This window comes from Caretta caretta, chromosome 6 (genome assembly GCF_965140235.1).
Source record: "Caretta caretta isolate rCarCar2 chromosome 6, rCarCar1.hap1, whole genome shotgun sequence".
Taxonomy (NCBI): domain Eukaryota; kingdom Metazoa; phylum Chordata; order Testudines; family Cheloniidae; genus Caretta; species Caretta caretta.
This window is the reverse complement of record NC_134211.1, coordinates 11,799,334-11,825,312: the sequence shown is the minus strand read 5'-3', so window position 1 is coordinate 11,825,312 and position 25,979 is coordinate 11,799,334. Positions and strand designations below refer to the sequence as shown.

The 25,979-nt window shown below is 47.6% G+C and overlaps 1 protein-coding gene across 1 annotated transcript; it reads right to left on the bottom strand.

Moving 5' to 3' along the window:
• Nucleotides 1-553: 553 nt before the first annotated feature.
• Nucleotides 554-9,702, bottom strand: BTBD18 (BTB domain containing 18). Its single transcript, XM_048852829.2, has 3 exons — nucleotides 9,574-9,702; nucleotides 5,831-5,999; nucleotides 554-3,154 (listed from the first exon to the last, which is right to left on the bottom strand). Exons 2-3 carry the CDS (start codon nucleotides 5,955-5,957, stop codon nucleotides 1,086-1,088), a joined length of 2,196 nt encoding a protein of 731 aa, XP_048708786.2. The 5' UTR covers nucleotides 5,958-5,999; nucleotides 9,574-9,702; the 3' UTR covers nucleotides 554-1,085.
• Nucleotides 9,703-25,979: the final 16,277 nt, after the last annotated feature.

Sequence of the window (25,979 nt, the reverse complement as noted above, 5' to 3'; positions counted from 1 at the left end):
GTTTGCTCCTGAGATAGCCATGACTCCACAGCTGAGGCAGGTAGGCTGGTACCACTGCTGGCCAGATATTTTGCAAAACTAGAGTCCTGGCTGCAGCTTTAGGAGCTCCTAATGGTGCTCCACCAGCATCTGTGGCCTGTGTCCCCAGGGCCAGGTTTAGGAAGGTTAAGATGTTTATGTACATAAACGTAGAGGAAAAAGCTTAAGCTAAATGCACAACGGGGGCAGGAAAGAAACTTAAGACAATTAGGCAAGGCCTATCCTGGGTCCCAGCACTGGGAGGTGGGAGTGTGATCTGACAGCACCTGTGAGAGAGTACTGTTAGCATCACCTTTAAAGAGACTCTACAACATACAGGGGTGCTGGCTACCACCCCCAGTTGATATTTCCACCATTTCATCCATGCTGGGCCCATTCATTCCCTTCTTTCTCTGCACCCACACATCTCTACCTTGTACATCAGCAAAATATCAGTGGGTCTGACAGGGGCTGTGACAGCAGGAAAGGCTTCTTCAACATGTGCACCCCTCTGTCCTAGCACAGGCAGAGGGGAAGCTCCAGATGACTGGGAAGGGCTGTTCTCTTTCCAGCCTCCTGTCCTCTAAACACAGGCTGCTCAGCAGAACTGAAGCAGCGTTAAGATTATTCAACCACAGAGGTCAGCAGAGCTCCAACAACAAAGTAGGTAACACTGGGGCCACCCCGTTCTCAGTCCTACTGCGTCATCGAGTGACCAGCACATTGGTTTAAATCTCAGTGACCTCCCTGTGTATGACTCAGCCCCATCCGAGAATTAATGGGAGGGTAGGGGAAAGGATGCTGCACCTCCATCCTGGCTTCACCCCAGCTGTGCCCTCCAACTGATCCCTGTCCCCCACTTGCAGAGCCCTTTAGCAGTGGGACAGCTCTTCCCACTGTCAAGGTCTGCAGAGCTCCCCACTCCAACAACCTGATTCATTTTGTTACTAGCAGCTTCCCACAGTCAGTCTCAGCTATGGCAGCTACACCTCAGTGGCCAGCTGGCTGTGATGGCTCCCATAGGCTAGACGCCCTTCCCCTCCGCTATAGACCAGGCCTGGTGGCCACTAGTTCAGAATGTCCACCTCTTCATCAGACTCCGAGGAGGGGTCAGGCCTGACGCAGGTGATGCCAGCAGGTACCAGTGCCTCCTCAGCGCCGGCCATGATGTCAATCTCGTCGCCCTCCGGACTGTCAGGGGGCTGATGGTCCAAAGGGCCATGCTTTGGGCTGCTTCGGGGCAGCCCCCAGGGTGCCTGAAGCTGAAGTTTTGTCTCCATCCCAGCAGCCTGGGTGGTGCAGGGTCCCTGCCCTTTCCCCATGCCATCTTCCGCAGGGACACTGGGGAGTGGGCCCAACTGAGCCTCCCTGCTGCCAGCTGTCAGTGAAGGGTGCTGAGGAGTCTGGGGGCTGGCAGGAGCCAGAGGCACTGGGCTGAATGAGGTGGGGTGGTGACCGCTAGAGAGAACCCTCCTGGATACAAGATGGCCACTCACAGACTGCCCCAGGGGATCCCCATCTGCAGTGCTAAGGGCAGAATGACCACCCCCCACCTCCCACCCTGGCAGGGGCCCCTTTCCTGGGTCGTCCCACTCTGGCCACAGCTGCATCTCTGGGGGATGCCACTCCTCGCCTGCTGCAGCAGCACCCATGGGTGTCATGTTTGGCCCATGTGATGGGCCCGTGGAAGGGGCACAGCCTGCCGTTCCTCCTGGCCCAGCAGCGCCCAAGCCCTCAACACCACTGCCTGATAGCAGCAGGTCCAGCATCTGCTCCAGCGGCGCTGAGTCCCCAAACTCCTCATTCTCACTCAAGGGCTCCAATGCCGCCATGTCCAGCTCATAAGGGTCCCTGCAGCCATCTCTCCCATCTGAAGGTCCCTGTTCTACTGTCACCTGCTCAGGAAGCAGCACAGCCTCCAACCTTCCAGCCAGCAGCTCAGTGGAGCTGGCTGCCCACGTCCCTGGCAGCTCTGGCCAGTGCGTAAACTTGTGCGGTCTGGAGCTGGGTGGGGAAGCCACAAGGGAGGTGCCTGTCTCTCCCATTGTCACTGGGGCTCCCTTGGGCTCCCTGGCTGATGTCTCTTGTACCACCTCCCAGCAACTCCCATTGACGACCTTCCTGAGCTTCACACTACCCACATGCCCCTCCTCTGGGGCAGTGTCTGAGCCAGAAGCCGATGCACTGGAGCTGTGCTTCCTGTTGCTGGTCTTTGGAGGCACAGGGAGGCTCCCGCCATGGCAAGAGGGGCTGGCCTGCTCTGGCCCATCTGCTTCATCCCAGCCTGGGGTCTTCTGCCGCCAGAGGCGCCGGATGGATGTGGGGGTCTTGCCAGGTGCTACAGTGGGGGGTGCCTTCGTGGCACAGGCACTGGGGGGAGGCGGCAGTTTCAGGCGGCTGAGCTTGATCTTTCTTGGCAGTGGTGAGCAGTCTGTGGTGCAGTCCTCGCTGGGAAAGGCCTGCTCAGCGCTCCTCTCACCCTGTGACCCTTCAGCCTTGCCCAGTGTGCTCCCCACACCGAGGCTCCTGTCTAAGCCCAAGTAGTGGCTCTTGGTTCTCACGTTCCCAGTCTCCACTGGTTGCACGGGAGCCACCGCACCCTGCATCCCCGACTGGGCTCCCCCGTTCTGAGGTACTACAGCCGCCCAATACTTGGCGCTCTCCGCTTGACTAGTGGTGCTGCTGGCATGTACCCCACCATCAGCTGGGGGCTTTGCTGTACATTGCTTGCCTGCCACCAGGGGGTGGAATGTCTGTGGGATAGTGGGAGCAGGAGGGCAGGCTTGCGGCACAACCCTAGCAGAGATAGGAACCAGGCAGGGCGGCTGCAGGCACTTCCGGTTCAAGCGCCGACCCAGCACCTGTTTCACCAGCTTCCCACCCTCCAGCTGCAGCGACTCCAGTTCTGCTACTTGGAACTGCCGGGCAGCAGCCAGGACATCCCGGGCCTCCTCCCGGGACACTTCCATCTCCGAGGTGTATAGGAAATCCACCAGCTTCCGCAGTGTCCCGATCTTCAGACCCCGCAGCTCCAGCACCACTTTGCACTCCTTGGAGGGCATTTGCCTCTCCAGGCACTCCATGAAGAAGGGGCTGCAGGCAGAGAGAATGCAGCAGTGAGCTGGTACAGCCTCTCCTGCAAACAAAGGAGTGGACCATCAGCGTCATAGGTTAGCTGGGCTCTGCTACTGCATTAACTATTACTACCCTGTTCCAATCCCTTTAACAATGGGTGCTTTCCTAGGTTTGGGTTGGCCTGCTCTGTGCTGCTCCTGTCTCCAAATATGCATCCTTTCAAGAACCCTGCTCTGTGTCGGGCTCGGCTTCTTTCTATTCAGTAGTAATAAACCTCACTTATGCAGAAGGGCAGTTCACATTTTAACTACCCCAAAGCCGTGGTATTACCAACCCCCAAAAATTCAAAAATCAGGAGTTGGACCCCACCCAAAAAGTCCTGAGATTGGCTTAAAATCGTTATTTTTATTTGCCTTCTGATTTCAGAAACTTTCAGAAGTCCTTGCTTCACTTTTTCAAGCTTTCCTCCACAAGCACAAGGAAGGCTAGAAACACACTTTAAAAAAAAAAATTAAAGCAAAGATTCTCTTACTGTCTTCCAATTCCTGCAGCCGGGGTGATAAGAAAAGCACCAAATATTGCAAGACATGATAAAAATCACACAAGTTGGCAACACTACGTTATGGTTCCTGAGGCAGCTCTAACTCGGCATCCTTATGCTGGGATGTGGTTTCATTTTTGTCTGTGGAGAGATCAGATCTCCATGGCCCCCTCTCCAGCCTTCCCTCCCCTCCCCTAGCAAAGGATGCCACTCCCCAAGACACTTCTTAGTAGCAAAGACAGTGCTTCCATTTAATACTAGGGGGAGGGTAATTCAAGGGGATGCTTTTATTTCTGAGGTTCCTTCCACTGCTCCAGTTAATTGCATCGACAGCCAAATAAAACTAACAAACCCCACTCTAAATAAAATTAAGCTGTCTGCTTCATTTAAAAATAACAAGCCACCCACGCTTTTCTCCATATTCCTCTTCTATCCCATGGCACATGGTCCCTGAAGAGAAACTATGCAAGGGAGCCACCGTGAGGGTGGGGCTCTGGGGAGAGCATGCATAAGCTTCTAGGGAGGCCTGGGTGGTTCAACACTGGTCCTGGGGGCTGGGCTGCAGGGTCCCACATCCCAGGGAGGGATACCGGATGAGATCTGTGCCCCAGGATTGTGCTTAAGAGGCCAGACCTAGAGTGTCTGGACTCTGCCCAGACCCAGTGGGCTGGAAAGCATGTGGGGTCCAAAGATTTGGGTCCAATCCAGCAGTCTAGTGACTATCCACAAAGGGGAGACTCAGACAGACCTGTGGCCCTCCATTACCCTGGAGGAGCGGGGATTTTATTGAGAATGTATTCACTTTTCTGGGGGCCTCTCCTGCTGCCTTGAACCCAGCCAGCACCTACAACCTGGCCTCTCCCTAGCACTGCTACTCAGAGCAGCTTGGAATACTCTAAGGGTGGCCACTTTGGCTGCACCTTCTTTGATTCTTTAAGAGACAGCTAGCAGCAGTGATGTGCAGCCAGGAAGTTTCTCCAAACCCTCCCCTCCAGAAGGGGGGGGAGAACTATAGAGGAAGGTACAATGCTGCCAGAGTTTTCAGTATTTCAGATTTCAACCAGAATGTTATCTTAAAGGAAGGATTTTATTTTTCATTTAATTTCCTCTTTCAAAAAACACCCAAGAAAGAGGACACTGAGCACTGGCACATCGAGGCAAATGTTATTTCAGTGAGAGACTGACAGACATGTCTCTAGCTACAGAACAGCTGGTTTGTGTCTCTCTGGAGTTCCACCCTGACACAGCCAAAGCTACCAGCCAGCAAGGAATAAAAGCTTCCTTACATACAGAAACAAACAAGATACAGTATGAGCAAGACAGTGAGATGCATGGCCATGTTCCCCAAACACACACACTCTCTCATGTCCTGGGTCTTGGTTCACACTCTATGTGCACCATCTGCAAAAGTCAGATTCTGAAACAAAGGGCCAGGGAAGCATACGGAAGCCTCACTAATTCGAAGGATGCCACTCCCAAGACACTTCTTCTTAGCAGCAGACAAAGACAGTACTTCCAGTTAATATTAAAAGAATTAAACTTTGTAGAGCAGTGGGGACCTTGCTTATAGATGCAATGAGATAGGAGGCTGTTGCTTGAAACTTCCCGTCACCCAATAAAAGTTTCAACAGAATAACAAGACACTTAAAAAATATTAGTGAGACAATCGCCCCCACACTTAACAAATCAGGAAGCTTCAAGATTAGTTTGATTAATGAGTCAGAGACTTTCACAGACCAAAATATGCTCAAATTGTCAGCTGAACATGAAGCAGCTGAGGGCGAAGTTCATATAAAATGGTCTCACAATGTTCCAAGCAAGGATGTACACTTAGTATGTCTGCTGACAGATATCTGGCACCATGTAGGAAGGCTGTTATTTGCAAAACCTCTTTGGAAGTACTTCCACTTTTGTGCAGACCTTTTTCTACTTATGATTTCCAAACAAATCAAGCCCATCACTGCCGCCTATCACACAAGGCCGCATCAGTATCACAGTCCCCACTGATACAACAGCCACTGCAAACAGCAAAGCTAAGGGCTGAGCGTACATACAGTGCCCTATATGTTAAAATGTAACTACATACTTATGTGTAATTAATATTCTATGGAAATGTACACAAGCACAGGAGAGGTGACAATTCAGTCCCAGGTACAAGAAAGGTGGGTACCAATCCACTGCCCTCTTTCAGGTTACCTTCTGCCTGCAGGATGACATCACAGAATACATCTGCCCTCTGCTGGCGATGGAGCTGCAGGAACGCCATGCGCAAGAGGCGGGAGTTCCGATAGAGAATCTTAGAACCGGCCACAGGGGAGCACATATCAGCAGAGCCTCCCTCTTGTTACCAAAGACACCAGATTCCCTGCAAACGGAACACAGTCCTGGGAACGCAGTAGGCTCTATCTAGCAGAGCACCCTTGGTGGATTTAGTACTCCTAAAAGTGAAAGACTGGAGACAGGAAGTGAGCTTCTGCAAGCTTCTGCCAAGCCATCTCCCCCTGGAAGGACTGTGACTGTTATAAACTATTTTATTCCTGGCTCAATGATAAATTGGGAAGGAGTCAGTGAAGAGCCACAAGGATGATTAAGTTTCAGAGTAACAGCCGTGTTAGTCTGTATTCGCAAAAAGAAAAGGAGTACTTGTGGCACCTTAAAGACTAACCAATTTATTTGAGCATGAGCTTTCGTGAGCTACAGTGAAGTGAGCTGTAGCTCACAAAAGCTTATGCTCAAATAAAGGTGCCACAAGTACTCCTTTTCTTTTTAAGGATGATTAAGGGATTGGAAAAATACACCATAGAGTGAGTGACTCAAGGAGCAAAATCTATTTATCTTAACAAAGAGAAGCTTAAAGGGTGACTTGATCACAGGTTATGAGATTACCTGGGGACCAAAAATCTGATAATTGAGGGCTCTTCAATCTAGCAGACAAAGATCTAGTAAGTTCCAATGGCTGGGAGTTGACGCTAGACAAATTCAGACTGGAAATAAGGTGGACAATTTTAACAGTGAGGGTAATTAACCATTGGTACCACTTATTATGCCTTGTGACGGATTCTCTATCCCTGGCAATTTTTCATTCAAGATGGGATGTTTTTCTAAAAGATCTTGTTTGGTTCAAACAGGAATTAATTCAGGGAAATTCTCTGGCCTGTGTTATACAGGAGTTTAGACCAGATTATCACAATGGTCCCTGCTGGCCTTGGAATCTATGTATTATCCATGTGCTACTTTTCCTGAGGCAGTGTTACTGATATATTTAACTAGCAGGGGGCACGGAGCACAGACTCTCACAGAAAAGTGTATTGAATGGTAGTGAAATATGGTATTTTTTCCATAATTCAGTACACAGCCTGTCACCTTAGGGTCACTAGCACCCACCCAGCCCGCTCAGTGGATTGGGGAAATGGATCGGGAGTCAGTCACCAATGGGCACTGATTCCAATCCAGCTCAGGGTTGGGGGGACTGGATAGCTCACAGACTGCCACATGGAGTCTCTCACCCCACCTCAGGTCAGGAAGCGGATGACTTGGCTTGGGAAATTAGCGAATGGCATAGAGAACTTCCTCTCTAGAGCAGATTCCAAACCAGCCCCAGGTTGGGGCAGGGAACAACTGGATTCAGGGCATCAGGGACTGGGAGAATGGCTCCATCATTGCAATGCTCAATTGTCTCAGTGAGACTGGCAAGTAGGATATGGACCTTTCCCTATATGGCCTCATCTACACTCTGAACTGAAGGCAATTCTCCCACCATTTGTCTACCACCACAGCTCAGCCGGCCCTAGCAATGGTGGGAGCACTAAGGTCAGCCACCATCATGACTCTGTTCTGAAGTAAGTCTGATGACTCAGGGGTAAAAATGCAAGCAGGTCTACAATAATACTCCTGCTGCTGCCACCACGGCTTGACCAACAGTGCAGAATCAGCCTAGGTCACGAGTTCCAGGACAGGCGCTGTGGGAAGCCTGCACTGGGGCTGACCCTGGACTTCAGTTTTCAGGGCTACTGAAATTTCCACCAGTACTGCAGTCACAGTAAGGCTTTGGTTACCATGTGCCCTATTAACAGCCATGGATGTAGCTGCACCAGTTCAAAAACTTTTCTCTAGCATGAGGGTGGTCCAGCAGTTTAGGTTTTCATCATCTGGGACAGAGGAGACCCAGTTCAATTCCCTGCTTTACCACAGACACCTGGCGTGAGCTTGGGTAAATCACTTAGTCTTTCTGTGCATCAGTTCCCCACCAATACAATAGGGACAACTGCACTGCCCTGCTTCACATAGGTGTTGTGAGAACAAATACATTAAAGGTGCTCAGATCCTAGAGTGATGGAGGCTGTGTAATTAACTAAGGCCTTGACTACAAGGAAAAGTTTTCTTCTGTAACGTAAGGTGTGGATTTAAACCAGCATAGTTATACCAATTATATAATTACAACTGGTGCACACATGGACACTTTAAGGGCTCCTCTACAGTTTTTGTACATGGCAAGGTGTGATTTTTTTTTTGACTGACATAGTTATACCAAGACAATACCTAGCATGGATGCAGTTCTCCCTGTATAGTTTATTCCCTTTCCCATATAGGAATAGCTATAAGCACTTTTATCCTGGTATACTAATAGGCAGTCTTATACAGTGCTTTTCATCAGTAGATCTCAAAGGAGGTCAGTATCATTAGCCACATTTTACAGATTGGAAAACTGAGACACAGAGGAGTGCCAAGGTCACCCAGCAGGCTAGTGGCAGAACCAGGAATAGAACCCAGATTTCTCAAAGTTTCAGGCCAGTGCCCTATCCATTATGCATAAATGAATCCACACAATCCACCAGTATTGTTAAACTGATACTTTTGTGTGTAGACAATGGCTTATTCTGGTGCAAGGGTGGCCTTTGTTCAGTTTAGCTTGTGTTGCTTAGGAAGGTGTTTATGCTTAAACAAAAAAACACCCAAAAAAGCCACTTTTATACAGGAATAAGAGTTTACATAGGACATATCAAAAGAACTCTATCAGTATAACTGGCAAGACTTTCCCATGTACACAAGCCCTGGATAGATAGATAGTGTAGATATTGTAGGCAGGGTGAACCACTATAAGCATCCATTTTTGCTGGTTCAGCTTTCCCTGGTCTCAAAACAGGGAGAAGCTCTACCCGCACAAACTATCTATCCCTGGTACTCACATGGTTGCCATCACAGCAATATTTTATTGCTTCACAGTCTTTATTGTGTTTAGCCTCCCAATATACCTGTGAGGTTATCCCATTGCACAGATGGGAAACTGAGGCAAAATGAGGCTGAGGCTACACCTAAAACTTAGGTCAACCTAGCTATGTCGCTCAGAGGTATAAAAAATTTACACCCCCGAGATATAGTTAAGCCAATCTAAGAATTTTTCCATCAATCTACCTACCACCTCTTGAGGAGGTGGATTTACTACAGCGATGGAAAAAACCCGTCTGTTGCTGTAGTAAGCATCTACACTACAGCAGTGCAGCTCTGCTGCATTAGCGCTTGTAGTGCAGACAAAGCCTAAGTCACTTACCCAAGGTCACACGGGGGCGGGTTGTGGCTGAGCAGGGAATTCAACCTGGGTCTCCCGAGCATCCTAACTACTAGAGCATCCTTCCTCTCATGGCTTTACCAGTGCAGCTACCTCCATGTCTGTAATTGGAGCAAATCTTTAACACAGACAAGTCCAAAGCTCCCCTCGCATTTTACTGTCAGACACCTTCAGTGCTGAGATGTAATTAGACACTGGTTTGTTACCACCAACCCCTGCTTGTTTCCTTTTGGGAATAAATTGCCCCACCCAGATCTCCACTCCCTTTCCCCTAGCGAGGAAGGGAGCAACAAGTAATGGGGTACCTGTTATTTAGGTTAATGGAGCGTGCACAGGGATGTTGGAAAGCTTGGGGCTGCCAAACACTACGAACCTTAAGAGCCACCCAGGTGAGGTGGCAGCATTGAGGATGGGAGCCAGCCAGAGACAGGACAGATGCTGCCAAGACACAGATAAGAAACATGGATGTTTCAGCATAAGCGGCAAAAGGATCCCAACCTTCTTTTGGTCACAGACCCCTCCCCCCACTCTCCAAATACAACACATTGCTTGGAGAGTTGCAACCCATGCAAGGGGCTTCCCCTCACAACCATTCCCTGCTATTCCAAAAAATCCATATCCTTCTCCATTCCAGTACACCACCCAGATCCTGCATTGAAGGGGGTCCATTCCCTCCTCATTATTGACCCCCATACACTAGGGGAGCTCAATTCCCCCAACAACTGCCTCTCATACACAAGGGGGGACTCCATTCCCCCATAATCACCCCTTCACACACATACTAAAGAGAGCTCCATTTCCCCTCACAGCTTCCCACACTCAAAGGGGGTCCTCCATTCCCTCCCACACACACTAACGGGGAACCCATTTCCCTCCCACGACTGAGGTATGCTCTATTCCCTGCACCCCAATCATTCACCCCCTGAACAGTGCCCGGGGTGCGCACCGTCCCCTCTCTGCAGCACCTCTCTACTGCTGCTGCTGCAAACTCCAGCTCTGCAACACTCAGCACGAGCCCCACCCTAGCGCCCGCACGCGCGCCACGCCTCCAACAGAACCTTCTTCGAGAAGGGACGTGGCTCCTCCTCCCCACCGAGCCCAGTAACAGCCCTTTGATTGGCCAGACCCTCCGGCCAATCACAGCGGAGGAGGTGTTTTGGCGGGAGGAGTTCGAAGAGAGCCGTTGCTCCTGAGGAGAATGGCGGGTGGGAGAGCGGGAGTTTGCTGGATCTCAACCCCGTGAGCCAAGGAGCCCCAGGTCCCACCCAGATCCCAACCCCCAGCCAGTCAGTGCCCACCCTGGCCACCAGAACCACATGAAGCCTGAAGCCAAATGGGGGCTCCCTGCTCCAGGCCACCGCCAACCAGCCAGAGCTTGAGGTGTTTCAATTAATAGACCCAGCTCCTGGAGTCCTGTGATTTTTTTCAAGACTCTCCCTTTGCCTTACCATTATGCACAAATGCTCCAAAATGTGACACCCCCTTGCAAGGGCTCAGACACCTGAAAGCAGAGAAAACGAATCCAAACTGGGTGGATTTAAAATCAACAGCTCAGGATTTTTTGGCCAGTCTTATGATTTTGGAGACCCTGACTCATGGCGTCTCAATGCTTGGGGCTTATGATGCTGCAGACCCAGAGCCCAGACACGGTCCTGGTCAGTCAGTACCCACCTTGGCCATCACCGCCATGTCAATAGCACCAGGGGGATCCCTGACCCATCCCAGTCACTTGGCCTGTCTGGCAGCGCCCACCCTGGCCATCACCACCATGTCAATAGCACAGTTAAGCACATGGGGAATTCCTTGCCCCTGTCCCAAAATTTAATCTCTGGACCTGGTCCATCATAGAATCATAGAATATCAGGGTTGGAAGGGACCCCAGAAGGTCATCTAGTCCAACCCCCTGCTCGAAGCAGGACCAATTCCCAGTTAAATCATCCCAGCCAGGGCTTTGTCAAGCCTGACCTTAAAAACTTCTAAGGAAGGAGATTCTACCACCTCCCTAGGTAACGCATTCCAGTGTTTCACCACCCTCATAGTGAAAAAGTTTTTCCTAATATCCAATCTAAACCTCCCCCCCTGCAACTTGAGACCATTACTCCTTGTTCTGTCATCTGCTACCATTGAGAACAGTCTAGAGCCATCCTCTTTGGAACCCCCTTTCAGGTAGTTGAAAGCAGCTATCAAATCCCCCCTCATTCTTCTCTTCTGCAGACTAAACAATCCCAGCTCCCTCAGCCTCTCCTCATAAGTCATGTGTTCCAGACCCCTAATCATTTTTGTTGCCCTTCGCTGGACTCTCTCCAATTTATCCACATCCTTCTTGTAGTGTGGGGCCCAAAACTGGACACAGTACTCCAGATGAGGCCTCACCAATGTCGAATAGAGGGGAACGGTCACGTCCCTCGATCTGCTCGCTATGCCCCTGCTTAAACATCCCAAAATGCCATTGGCCTTCTTGGCAACAAGGGCACACTGCTGACTCATATCCAGCTTCTCATCCACTGTCACCCCTAGGTCCTTTTCCGCAGAACTGCTGCCTAGCCATTCGACCCCTAGTCTGTAGCGGTGCATTGGGTTCTTCCGTCCTAAGTGCAGGACCCTGCACTTATCCTTATTGAACCTCATCAGATTTCTTTTGACCCAATCCTCTAATTTGTCTAGGTCCTTCTGTATCCTATCCCTCCCCTCCAGCATATCTACCACTCCTCCCAGTTTAGTATCATCCGCAAATTTGCTGAGAGTGCAATCCACACCATCCTCCAGATCATTTATGAAGATATTGAACAAAACCGGCCCCAGGACAGACCCCTGGGGCACTCCACTTGACACCGGCTGCCAACTAGACATGGAGCCACTGATCACTACCCATTGAGCCCGACAATCTAGCCAACTTTCTACCCACCTTATAGTGCATTCATCCAGCCCATACTTGCTGACAAGAATACTGTGGGAGACCGTGTCAAAAGCTTTGCTAAAGTCAAGAAACAATACATCCACTGCTTTCCCTTCATCCACAGAACCAGTAATCTCATCATAAAAGGCGATTAGATTAGTCAGGCATGACCTTCCCTTGGTGAATCCATGCTGGCTGTTCCTGATCACTTTCCTCTCATGCAAGTGCTTCAGGATTGATTCTTTGAGGACCTGCTCCATGATTTTTCCAGGGACTGAGGTGAGGCTGACTGGCCTGTAGTTCCCAGGATCCTCCTTCTTCCCTTTTTTAAAGATTGGCACTACATTAGCCTTTTTCCAGTCATCCGGGACTCCCCCCGTTCGCCACGAGTTTTCAAAGATAAAACATCAGTGCCCATACACAAGGAGCACAACATTCCCCCTTACAGACCCGCAGCCGCCACCACTAGCTGAGCATGGCTCTATTTGTGACTCTGACAGGATGGGTCAGTGAGTTGCCAGGCATCTGATTTTTGACTGGAACACCCAGTTGAAAAGGGACCCTGGCAGCTCTGGTCAGCACTGCTGACTGGGCTGTTAAAAGTCCGGTCAGTAGTGCAGCAGGGCTAAGGCAGGATCCCTGCCTACCCTGACTCCAGCGCAGCTCCTGGAAGCGGCCAGCATGTCTGGCCCCTCGGCACAGGGGTGGCCAGGGAAGCTCCGTGCACTGCTCCCATCTGGAGCATCAGCTCCACAGCTCCCATTGGCCAGGAACTACAGCCAATGGGAGCTGTGAGGGTGGCACCTGTAGACACATGAAGCGTGCACCACGCTGAGCCCTCTGGCCCCTCCGCTAGCCGCTTCCGGGAGCAGTGCTGAGCCAGGGCAGGTAGGAAGCCTGCCTTGGCCCAATTGCACCACTGACTGGGAGTTGCCTGAGGTAAGCGCCACCCAGCTGGAGCCTGTACCCTGAGCCTCCTCCTGCACCCAAACTCCCTCCCAGAGCCTGCACCTCTTCCTGCACCCCAACCCTCTGCCCCAGCCCAGAGCCCCCTCCTGCACCCTCATTTCTGGCCTCATCCCAGAGCCCATACCCCCAGCTGGAGCCCTCACCGCCTCCCACTCTCCAAACCTCTGCCCCAGCCCAGTGAAAGTGAGTGAGGGTGGGGAGAGCAAGCACCGGGAGGAGGGGGGGCTGGAGTGAGTGGGGGCAGGGCCTCAGAGAAGGGGCGGGTTGGGGCGTTCGGGCAGGGCAGGGCAAGGGTGTTTGGTTTTGTGCAATTAGAAAGTTGGCAACCCTATGGGTCAGGAATCTCGACTTGGGTCCTCCCACTCCCTGACTCTGGGTCCATTTCTCACTCCAGGTGGGGGGGAGAGGAGAGGAAACTTGGCTTTAAGATTTAAACCACATTTGCACCTTCCAGTATTCTGGGCCTCTCCAGCACCCCAATATAAATTAGAGTCGCCTCAGGGCTGCTGTGATTCACAGTCAACCTGCCCATGGTATCCTAGGGACTGTGAACAGCTGAGAATAATGAGACATGAACCAGTACATAGCCTGTATTTTCTGGAATAAAGCCATTCCACAAGCTATATACCAATCCCTTACACTGGTGTTATTTTCACCTATAAGGTAACAATTATAATGTAGCCCCAAATTAAGTGAGATTGGTTAGTTTTGAGGGAGGGGAGGTCAGAGTAGTGTTAAAGGTGACCTAGTGGTTATAGCACCAGACTAAGACTCTGAAGACCTTGGCCCTATTTCTGGCTCTGGCATTGCCCTGCTGGGTAACTATGGGCAAATCACTTCCCCTCTATGTGCCTCAGTTTCCCCATCTGCAAAATGGGAATAAAAATATTGCCCTTCTTTGTAAACCACTTTGAGATCTACTCATGACAAGCACTACAGAAGAGCTAGGTATTAATTATTATTATTTCACTTCTAGTTCCAGTCTGTCCAAGATTGACTTTCATCCGGATTTAGCCTCCTGTGTGACTTCAAGAGCTTTTGATAGTAGGAAGTAGGAATTAGGCTCCTAAGTCACTTAGGCACCTTAGAAGATGTTACCCTAAGGCCTTGTCTAAACTCCCAAAGTCCTGTCCCCAGATGCTCTGTGTGTATATAATATCTGCTGCAGTTTCCACGGTATGCATCCGATGAAGTGAGCTGTAGCTCACGAAAGCTCATGCTCAAATAAATTGGTTAGTCTCTAAGGTGCCACAAGTACTCCTTTTCTTTTTGCGAATACAGACTAACACGGCTGTTACTCTGAAATCTGTCACAAAAGAGTAGTGACTGCATGGGACAGGGTAAAAATATGGTAACACACTGGGACTGTGAAAGGGGATACAAAGGAGTCAGAATGGAACAGAGAGGAAAAGGGCACAGGGGTAACCTGGTTTGTTATTCTAAACACATGGTCCCCCTTTTTTCAGATAATGGGATCCAGAGTGTTTCTAGCCAAGGCCCCTGTCTAGACCTGGAACGGACTTTGGAAAAAGGTGCTTTTTAAAACTGAGTTAGCTAAGGACCTGTTTACACAATGAACTTTCACAGGTTTAGTTATGTCTATTCATTAGGGCTGTCAAGCTATTAAAAAAATTAATCACAATCGTGCAATTAAAAAATTAAATCGTGATTAATCACACGATTAATCGCACTGTTCAACACTAATAGAATACCATTTATTTAAATATTTTATTTCTACATTTTTCAAATATATTGATTTCAATTACAACACAGAATACAAAGTGTACAATGCTCACTTTATATTTATTTTTTGTTAAAAGTATTTGCACTGTAAAAACCCCCAAAAGAAATAGTATTTTTCAATTCACCTAATACAAGTACTCTAGTGTGATCTGTTTATCATGAAAGTTGAACTTACAAATGTAGAATTACGTACAAAAAAACTGCATTCAAAAATAAAACAATATAACATTTTAGAGCCTGCAAGTCCACTCAGTCCTACTTCTTGTTCAGCCAATCGCTCAGAGAAAAAAGTTTGTTTACATTTGCATGAGATAATACTGACCACTTCTTGTTTACAATATCACCTGAAAGTGAGAATAGGCGTTCTCATGGCACTGTTGTAGCCGGCGTTGCAAAATAGTTATGTGCCAGATGCGCTAAAGATTCCTATGTCCCTTCATACTTCAACTACAATTCCAGGGGCTATGCGTTCATGCTGATGACAGGTTCTGCTTGATAACAATCCAAAGCAGTGCAGACCGATGCATGTTCATTTTCATTATCTGAGTCAGATGCCACCAGCAGAAAGTTGATTTTATTTTTTGGTCGTTCGCTTTCTGTAGTTTCCGCATTGGAATGTTGCTCTTTTAAGGCTTCTGAAAGCATGCTCCACACTTCATCCCTCTCAGATTCTTAAACCTTGGGTCAAGTGCTGCATCTATCTTTAGAAATCTCACACTGGTACCTTCTTTGGGTTTTGTGAAATCTGCAGTGAAAGCGTTCTTAAAATGAACAACATGTGCTGGGTTATCATCCAAGACTTCTATAACATGCAATATATGGCAGTATGTGAGTAAAACTAAGCAGGAGACATACAATTCTCCCCCAAGGAGTTCAGTCACAAATTTAATTAACACATTTTTTTTTAACGAGCGTCATCAGCATGGAAGCATGTCCTCTGGAATGGTGGCTAAAGCATGAAGGGGCATACAAATGTTTAGCATATCTGGCACACAAATACCTTGCAATGTCAGCTACAAAAGAGCGATGTAAATGCCTGTTCTCACTTTCTGGTGACATTGTAAATAAGAAGAGGGCAGCATTATCTCCTGTAAATGTAAACAAACTTGTTTGTCTTAGCGATTGGCTGAACAAGAAGTAGGACTGAGTGGACTTGTGGATTTGTGTTTTTGAGTGCAGTTATGTAACAAAAAAAGTCTACATTTGTAAATTGCACTTTCATGGCAAAGAGATTGCACTACAGTACTTGTATGAGGTGAATTGAAAAATAGTATTTCTTTTATTTATCATTTTTATAGTGCAAATATTTGTCATAAAATATACTCTTTGATTTCAATTACAGCACAGAATACAATATATATGAAAATGTAGAAAAAATCCAAAATATTTAATAAATTTCAATTGGTATTCTATTGTTTAACAGCGTGATTAATTTTTTTAATCACAATTAATTTTTTTGAGTTAATCGTGTGAGTTAACTGTGATTAATCGACAGCCGTACTATTTATCTTAAATCAATAACTTACCGATTTAAGCTAAATTGATACAAATCATTTCTAAACAAAACTACTACAAACCTATGCAATTCTGTGTCTGGACAAGCCCTAATTCACATTAGTTATCTTGATTTGAAATACCATTCATGCTGTAAACTGGGGGAAGCCTAAGGCCTGGTCTAAATTAAAACTTAGGTTGACAAAACTACTGCACTCGGGTGTGAAAAATCCATACCTGTGAGCATCATGGCTATACTGATCTAACCCCTGGTGTAGATGAATCTAGATCGAGGGAAGAATGCTTCTGTTGACCTAGCTACCATCACTCAGGAAGTTGGTGTTGCTACAGCAATGGAAAAACACCACCCATCATTGTAGGCTGCATTTACATACACTACAGTAGCTACTCGCTGTAGTCCCAGTAGTATAGACATGGCATAGATTACAAATGAACCAGATGACACAATTTTAAAGGTGTTAACTTGTTTCTTCACCTTTCTGATTGTTTTAAGCTAACTTGATTGACCTAGTTTGACTGAAAAAAGCACTTTTTGTAGACTTAACCCTACATGCCAAGAGGTGTTTCCAATCATGTTAGCTAATTCAAACTCAATTTATAAGCACCTTTTTTCCTAGACTATTCCCTGTCTAGATAGACCCTAGGTAGGGGCCATGCAGCAAATGAATTGTGGGGTCTCAGTCCCTCCTCGAAAGAACGTGCTTGCTTCTGACACACACCTAAGAGATCTGTCTCTTTTACACATTGGTAAACCTTGTATCAGGCCAAAAAACTATGATTTAATTTGTATTTGTCTAATTCTTAGCAGAGATGTGATCACGTCACAAACACCACAATCATATAATTAATTGTACCCCTGGCTGACACTCTAAAGAGGACAAAGATTGAATGGGCCATGGAAACTCAGAGAAGGGTTGAAGCACATTGCCTGAGAAGTAATAATGTGTGCTCTTGTGTATAAATATATGTATAGGTGAAACCTGAACTGCTATTTCCTTTACAATATCTATTCTGGGAACAAATAAACAACTTTAGATTTCAGGGCTGCTGGTCTAGGAACAATCACCAGCACTAAAGGATTTTTTTTATTATTAAATGCATAGAGTAAAAAGAAAAATAATTGGGAAAAGGCCAGACTTTTCAGGGATAGATGTAAATTTGTATATTCCAAAAGTCATTGGTGTTCTTAAGCATGACAACAGCATGATGCAATGTTGTGTTCTTCACCACACAGTCTTGCTTGGTGTTTGTTGCTAGACCTTAAATCCATTTGGGTCTTGGGAGTGAAAACTGGGAGTTTCATGGTTAACTGATGCCACTATGAAAAAAATAGAGGAAGGAGGAAGAAGAAGAAAACCAATAGTCAGAGGCAAGTGAAGGTGGTGTTTTTCATTACAGCCTTGGTGCAGCCTGCAGCCTACTCATGCACTTTAACATTTATTTCACCATTTTATAAAACTTCCATTGTAAAAATATCTGCATCAGTCACTCTGTGCATGCGATCAACAATTATAATAATCCCAGCCCAATTGTCTGAAGATAGTAGCTGTTCTTACAAACAACCAAAGTGTGGGAATAATTAAAGAGTTAATGAAGAATGGAAGTTCAAGTGACACTGTAAATTTGAAATCTATTAAGTTTCCAAAAAATAGTTGAAAGTAATTTCATGCCCTTCAGCTTCCCTCCCATTTTTTGTGGCATTTTCATGTTTTTACACATTTTACACTTTTTGCTGTGTGAGAAACACCTATAATCAAAAGGGGAAACTGACTGACTTCTTTGTCTTAGCATATGCGCAATGTGCCTCAGGTGGCATGTGACCAGGATTCATCACCAAATTTGGTTCACTGGTTGGATCATTAGCTTCCCTAGCCTGGGCCAAGTACTGATGGGGAGTGGATGTGAATGTTAATCCATGCCCCTCACTGACTGACTGTGGGGTTGAAGCAAAGGCCAGAGAGAGACTTTCTGTTGTCCTCAACGGGTTTTGGATCAGGCCCTAACTAACTACATAGGGGAAGCTGTGAAACTCAGGGCTTGTTTACACTTAAAATGCTGCAATTGCGACACTGCAGTGTAGACAATAACTACACTGATGCTAACGGGAGGGATTTTCCCTGTGGCCTACATGTACCACCGGTCTGTTGGCAGGCGGGATTGAACCTGGGACATCTGAAACTTAGTGCATGAGCCGCTACTGCATGAGCTAAAAACTGGCTGGCTGTTAAGCAGACTCATTAACTCTCTCTCTAAGTGGTCTCGGTGCCCCTAGATGGGACACAACACCACACCCATGAGGTGTGTGGGTTACATAGGTAACCCACCTCCCTGGGGGGCAGTAGCTAGGTCAACAGAAGAATTCTTAATTAGCTCTGTCTAAACAGGGAAGTATGTGAGCTTAACTGTGCCCTTCAGGGGTGTAGACTTTTCACACTTCTGACAGATGTCGTTAAACCAACCTAATGTTCTAGTGCAGACCAGACCTCACTATACACAAAGTGCTGCCATATGCACAAAATAAGCAGTCTGGGAAAAAAAGAGGGAAAACAATATTTTCACCCCGTAATCTCTTTCAGTTATAGTAATCCTAGGCATTACTTCTAACACTGGACTTCACTGGGAGCTGTTGGGTACTTCTGAAAAACAGGCTACTTATTTAGGTGACTAAATGTGGATTTAGGAAACTATCTGCAGGTTACTATTTTTAAAAATCCCAGCCCAAGTCTCCTTACTCACAGTCCCCTGCTCTAACCACAGAATACACTCCTTATGAAACCACCCACTTCCTTTCTATAAAACTCTCCATATAAAATTCTGGATTGTGTCACTGGATGCAGTCTGGGAAGATTTCCCAGAGCTCTGGTAACTTAGAACAATTCCACTAAACAACTCCTCACTATCCTTTTGAGGAGGTCAAATAAAGGTTGTTGGCCTCTTCATGACTCTCGACAGATAATATGATTGAGCTTGCGGTGACTGATCCTTCATTGGCGCTCCAGTCTTCTTCCTAGCTACTCATAGTCCATTAGGCTTATCCACAAACTAAGGTGAGTCTCCAGACCAATTTGCAGGCAGAGGGGGTACTTATATAATGGGGGACAGAAGAGAAGCTGAAAGGAAATCCCAGTCCTGCCTTGCCAATTAATGTTTAGTAAGGAACTTGGAATCATGGGGGTAGTGACCGTGGAAATAATTGTTGAAATGGTACAGCTGAGCTGGAAGGAAAAGTCAAAAGAGAAATTGAACAAGTTAGTTGTATGTTAAGGTAAATGGTTGCAAAGCCCTGATATCACAAGGCAGCCCCCTGAGACCAGGTGACTGATTGGCAGGTGCGGTGATATCACTCACTGGAAAAGTATGAACCCTAGTTATGTTTCCCTTGCTGGGAGGACAATTGATTTGCCTTCCTTGCTTTAAGACTGAACCACATGTAATAGAATTGTCCCTATGAGTAAACACCTGTGCAGAACATATTCATGTATTTCCAGCAGGGGCTGCTGTAGGGAAATATTATTAACTCAACTTTCCACACCTCCATTTGTCTGGTTTGTCCATCTATTGCAGTGATTCTCAAACTTTTGTACTGGTGACCCCTTTCATATAGCAAGCCTCTGAGTGCGACCCCCCCCCCAATAAATTAAAAACACTTTTTTATATATTTAACACCATTATAAATGATAGAGGCAAAGCAGGGTTTGGGGTGGAGGTTGACAGCTCACAACCCCCCAGGTAATAACCTCGCGACCCCCTGAGGGGTCCCAACCACCAGTTTGAGAACCCCAGATCTATTGCATTCTGTCTGACAGGTAAAATGAGAACTCTTTGGAAGAGGGGTTCTTTTCTTTGTTATTTGTCTGTGCAGGGTCTAGCACAATGAGGCACTACTGCAATAATAATAATTTTTTATTATTGTTTTTATTATTATTATACAGTGGCTGTAATTAAGATTCCCCTGAATATTTTCTCACCACTCTATGAAATAAGAATTTTCTCCTTTTTCATGTGTCTAGCTTTAAGAAGTTCTGTTCCAGTGTAACTGCTGAGGGCTGCTAGATACTCTATGCCACCTAGCCCAGTGCCACGCTTGGAAACTATTTTGTCAATGGTGATGGACAGCAAACCAGTTATATCGCTGCATTCACCCATCTTGGGAGTGGTCCCAGGGTGAGGCATGGCTCATTTTTCTGCTTTGTTTTATATAGCACAGAGCTGCACGCTGTTGCCACTCAAGCAGTAGTACTAGAAGTCGTAATAATAGTAATGAATAATATGGTTAGTCAGGAAAGGGATGGCTAAAAGCCCAATGGAATTGATCTGACACCATCTATTTGCTAGGGCACACCCTTACAATTTGTCCTTCACCTCCAAGCAGCTGGAGTTCTCTGATTTTTGTCTGCATAATGTAGTGATCAGATCATAATCAGACAGATCATCACAATCATCAGGAGGGTTTAATTCTCAATCAAAATAGAGATTAAAAGCATACATGCATCTTTCTGTGTGCTCCCTGTAGCCACTTGGCACAAATGTTTTGGAGGCCAGAGGCTCTGTAGACTCATGTGATGACAAAGATGTGCTGTTGTCCACATATGGAGGTTGAAGTCTCTCAGAGCCAAAAATGTAGAGGACATAATTACCAAAGCAGATACCATGCTCTGCATTTCCTCTCATTCATGCTATTGCTCATCTTCATGGTCCTGTAGGCCAGTGAACCCGAAGGCCAGGGTTAAAGAGTGGAACCTAGAGTTAGCAGACTGTTCTCATTGCATTAGTTCCTCATAGCCTACAGGGCCACATCTTGGGAAATGCACCTCCTATGTGGCACAGTTCATAAACATTCCTTTTCCTCTGCTTAGATATTCTGTGGCCGTGTAAAGATGAAAGGCAATGAGTGTATTCTTAGCAGAGGTTTTGAGTTATATTGTCCAGACATTGTGTTGGACATGGCATCATGAAGATAACTGTATTGCATGAAATGTTCTACATATCTTATGATGGTTACTAAAACAGGAAGTCCATCAGCTGCTGTGGAGAAACAGGCTCAAAGAGAGAGTAGGAGTACATCTCATGTGACTCTGTTTGTGAAGTGGTCAGGGCTCTGAAGTAGGGTGACCGCTCATCCCTAATTGGGCAGGACAGTCCCAAAATGTACATTTCAAGTCCTGGTCCTGGGCTGAATGACTCTGGTATGGCATTTGTCCTGGATTCTCTGTGGCGCCACTCCACATCTGCCTAAGGCTCAGGGGAGGTGCCAGCCTCTTCCCAGTAGGGGGTGAGGAGCTCTGAGGTGGGCCTTAGCCCCCCTCACCACCAGGCCTCACCCCCTGCTCCTCTTCTTTCTCCCAAGGCCTTGCCCCTGGCCAGGCCAGAAGCCGGAGTCGGGCACTTAGGGAGCCCGGGACACATGGGGAGCCCCAGACCCTCCACCTGCCATGGATGGCATGCCACGGGGGGCAGGGCCAGGGGCTGCTCTTGGGCACCCCGCCCAGGGCAGGTGAAGGGTCCAGGGCTCTCCACAGTGGACTGGTCTCCCTGGGTTGCTCTCACTTCCGGCCTGGTGAGGGTGTGGAGCCACAGAGTGGGGCGAGGCTCCTGTATGTGTCCCGTTTTTGAATTTTGAAAAGGTGGTCACTCTATTCCCAAGTCAAAAATCCTCCCTGGAATCCCTTCTGGGAAGGCTGGCAGAGTGGGCCTCTTTGGAATCAGTTTCATTATGATCTTTGTCCCCTGCTGGAAAATGACTTAGAGCAGCCTCTTAACATGTCAGTTTCACATGTCCCCTTCTAGGTGACAACAGCCTCCACTGAAAATCCTGGGTGCAAAACAAATGGTGGACCCTTTGGTTGAAGGGGTCTTTGATATTTCCAACAATATGCAGTTCTAATTCTCCTTACCCCAAAGCCCTGGGGATAATGTCTGCTGAACAACAGAAGCAATAGTCAAGGTGTGAACTACAGCTCCCCTCTCCCTCTTCTATTGTGCTAGCTTGCAGGCCTAGAGGGGTTATTAACATTATTATGCAGCCTGAAAGACAATGGCTTGTCTGGAGACAAGACACTTCCTGTTCTTTTGTTATTGTTTAAACCGTTGTCTTTGCTCTCTCTTAGAACCTTGATTTTTCCAGCAATGGTCTCTTTGTTCTTTATCACTAGACTCCCCCATCCTGCTGCTGGAGAAGGAAGGAGATTGCAGAAGGAGGGGGTTCCTCAGCCTCTCCATTCTTGGAATATTTCAGTTTTTTATTTTGCAGCCTCCCTTCCTCTGTTGCAAAGGGAAGATTGAGGGTTGGGGAGAAGGAGGGGGATGGGAATCAGACCCATGGGTAGGAGGACCTGAAAAGGGGGAGAAGAGTTGAATGAAAAAGGGGATGCATTATAGTAGAGTGGAACAGAAAGGGGAAGAGATTTCTGTCAGTCCTGCAGTCAGTTAGGCATTTGAGCTAAAGGTGTGTGAAAGTTTAATAGAAACTTGAGGCCCCATATAAATGGCTACTGCAAGCTGATTGTCAGATTTCAAAGGGTTAGTACAGACAAGTCTGTGTACGAAGAAAACCGAGGTACAGCAGGAGGTGGCACTGGTAGTTCTGTAGGTGGCACTCTTCCCTCTGAGACTGAGTTGATATTGGCCCCTATGCCTCAGTAAAGGGATTGGGGCTGCTGAGCTGCAGGAAGTGTGGTCTTTCAGGTAAGACATCAAGGTAGTGGTTTTTGTTTTTGTGGATACAGAACACGGCTACCCCTCTGGTACTTGACAAGGTAGTGGTGTTGACTTTGGTGTCCTAGCAAAATTCCAGCTCAGAGTGGCAATGTTGGTCTAGAGTTTAGCAAAGAGGACTGGAAGTCAGGTAACCTGGATTCTATTCCTTAGTCTAGCATTGACTTTTGTGATGCTGCTGGACAGGTCTTTTAACCTCTCTGTGCAACAGTTTCTCTATCTGCAAAATGAAAATAATATTACATACCGTACATCACCTTGAAAGGTGCTACAGAAGTGCAAAGTTATTATTATTATTATTATTTATTATTTATTAGTACTTTCATCTTCCTAAATCCCCCCTGCCCTCTTGAGGGGATACAGTATTCTTCTTCACTTCCTAACCTAAACTGTTATACAGTATTGCTCTGTTCTATAAACAGTTGCCTCGCTCCCTTCTAGAGGTGGCTGCATTTCAGTGGTGATGAATAATGCTATGTAAATGTAAATTTTTATAAATTGTTATTAAATAGTATTACTACAAAAAGTTGTAAAATCTCCCCATGATACTAACTACATTTCTTCCAACATTTCCAGACTGCAGTGGGATGGTATTTGTCTGCCATGCTGATAGTTCTCTGAAAACATATGCTCAATGTGTTGTGACAGCCAAAAAAGCTAACAGAATATTAGGAACCACTAGATAATAAGACAGAAAATATCATAATGCCACTATATAAATTCATGGTACACCCACACCTTGAATACTGCATGCAGTTTTGGTCACCTCATCCCAAAAATAAAGACATATTAGAATTGAAAATGGTATAGAGAAAGGCAATGAAAATGGTTAGGGATATGGAACAGCTTCCCCGTGAAAACAGATTAAAAGACTGGGACTGTTCAGCCTAGAAAAGAGAAAACTAAGGGGGGGATATGTTAGAGGGCTGTATAATTATGAAAGGTATGGAAAAAGTGGATAGGGAAGTGTTAGTTTCCCCTTCACGTAACATAAGAACTAGGGGCTATCCCAGGGCTGGGCAAACTATAGCCCATGGGCCGGATCTGGCCCATCAGGACTTTGGATCCGGCCTGCGGGATTGCCACCCCCGTGGCGCCATGGGCCCCGTGCCGTTCCTGGAAGCAGGCGGCACCATGTCCCTGCGGCCCCCCGCACGCTGCCCTTGCCTGGAGGCACCACCCCCCGCAGCTCCCATTGGCTGGGAACAGGGAACCATGGCCAGTGGGAGCTTCGAGGGAGGTACCCACAGGAGAGGGCAGCAGGCGGAGCCCTCTGCCCCCTCTCCCTCAGGGGCTGCAGGGATGTGGTGCCGGCCGCTTCCGGGAGCGGCGCGGGGCCAGGGCAGCCAGGGAGCCTGTTTTAGCCCCACTGTGCGCCGCTGCCACCCAGGAGCTGCTCCAGGAGCCACCTGCACCCCGAACCCCTCCTGCACCCCGCACCCCAACCCCCTGCCCTGAGCCCCCTACCTGCACCCCAAACCCCTGCCACACCCCGCACCCCTCCTGCACCCCCTCCCACACTCCACACCCCCTCCTGCACCCCAACCCCTTTCCCTGAGCACCCTTGTACACCCTGCACCCCTCCTCTGTCCCAACCCCTTGCCCTGAGCCCCTTCCCGCTCACCACACCCGCTCCCACACCCGCACTCCTTCCCACACCCCAGCCCCCTCCCCCAGCTCTACATTCATGGCCTTGCATGCAATTTCCCCACCCAGATATGGCCCTCGAGTCAAAAAGTTTGCCCACCCCTTGGTTACCCAATAGCAGGCAGCAAGTTTAAAACAGTCATAGAATCATAGAATCATAGAATATAAGGGTTGGAAGGGACCCCAGAAGGTCATCTAGTCCAACCCCCTGCTCGAAGCAGGACCAATTCCCAGTTAAATCATCCCAGCCAGGGCTTTGTCAAGCCTGACCTTAAAAACCTCTAAGGAAGGAGATTCTACCACCTCCCTAGGTAACGCATTCCAGTGTTTCACCACCCTCTTAGTGAAAAAGTTTTTCCTAATATCCAATCTAAACCTCCCCCACTGCAGCTTGAGACCATTACTCCTCGTTCTGTCATCTGCTACCATTGAGAACAGTCTAGAGCCATCCTCTTTGGAACCCCCTTTCAGGTAGTTGAAAGCAGCTATCAAATCCCCCCTCATTCTTCTCTTCTGCAGGCTAAACAATCCCAGCTCCCTCAGCCTCTCCTCATAACTCATGTGTTCCAGACCCCTAATCATTTTTGTTGCCCTTCGCTGGACTCTCTCCAATTTATCCACATCCTTCTTGAAGTGTGGGGCCCAAAACTGGACACAGTACTCCAGATGAGGCCTCACCAATGTTGAATAGAGGGGAACGATCACGTCCCTCGATCTGCTCGCTATGCCCCTACTTATACATCCCAAAATGCCATTGGCCTTCTTGGCAACAAGGGCACACTGCTGACTCATATCCAGCTTCTCGTCCACTGTCACCCCTAGGTCCTTTTCCGCAGAACTGCTGCCTAGCCATTCGGTCCCTAGTCTGTAGCTGTGCATTGGGTTCTTCCGTCCTAAGTGCAGGACCCTGCACTTATCCTTATTGAACCTCATCAGATTTCTTTTGGCCCAATCCTCCAATTTGTCTAGGTCCTTCTGTATCCTATCCCTCCCCTCCAGCGTATCTACCACTCCTCCCAGTTTAGTATCATCCGCAAATTTGCTGAGAGTGCAATCCACACCATCCTCCAGATCATTTATGAAGATATTGAACAAAACCGGCCCCAGGACCGACCCTTGGGGCACTCCACTTGATACCGGCTGCCAACTAGACATGGAGCCATTGATCACTACCCGTTGAGCCCGACAATCTAGCCAGCTTTCTACCCACCTTGTAGTGCATTCATCCAGCCCATACTTCCTTAACTTGCTGACAAGAATACTGTGGGAGACCGTGTCAAAAGCTTTGCTAAAGT

Excerpts from the sequence above, each read along its gene's own strand:
- BTBD18 (XM_048852829.2), bottom strand. The coding sequence starts at position 5,957 with ATGTGCTCCCCTGTGGCCGGTTCTAAGATTCTCTATCGGAACTCCCGC. Across the intron at positions 3,155-5,830 it reads TGTCATCCTGCAGGCAGAAG|GAGAGGCTGTACCAGCTCAC; the intron begins GTAACCTGAAAG and ends CTTTGTTTGCAG.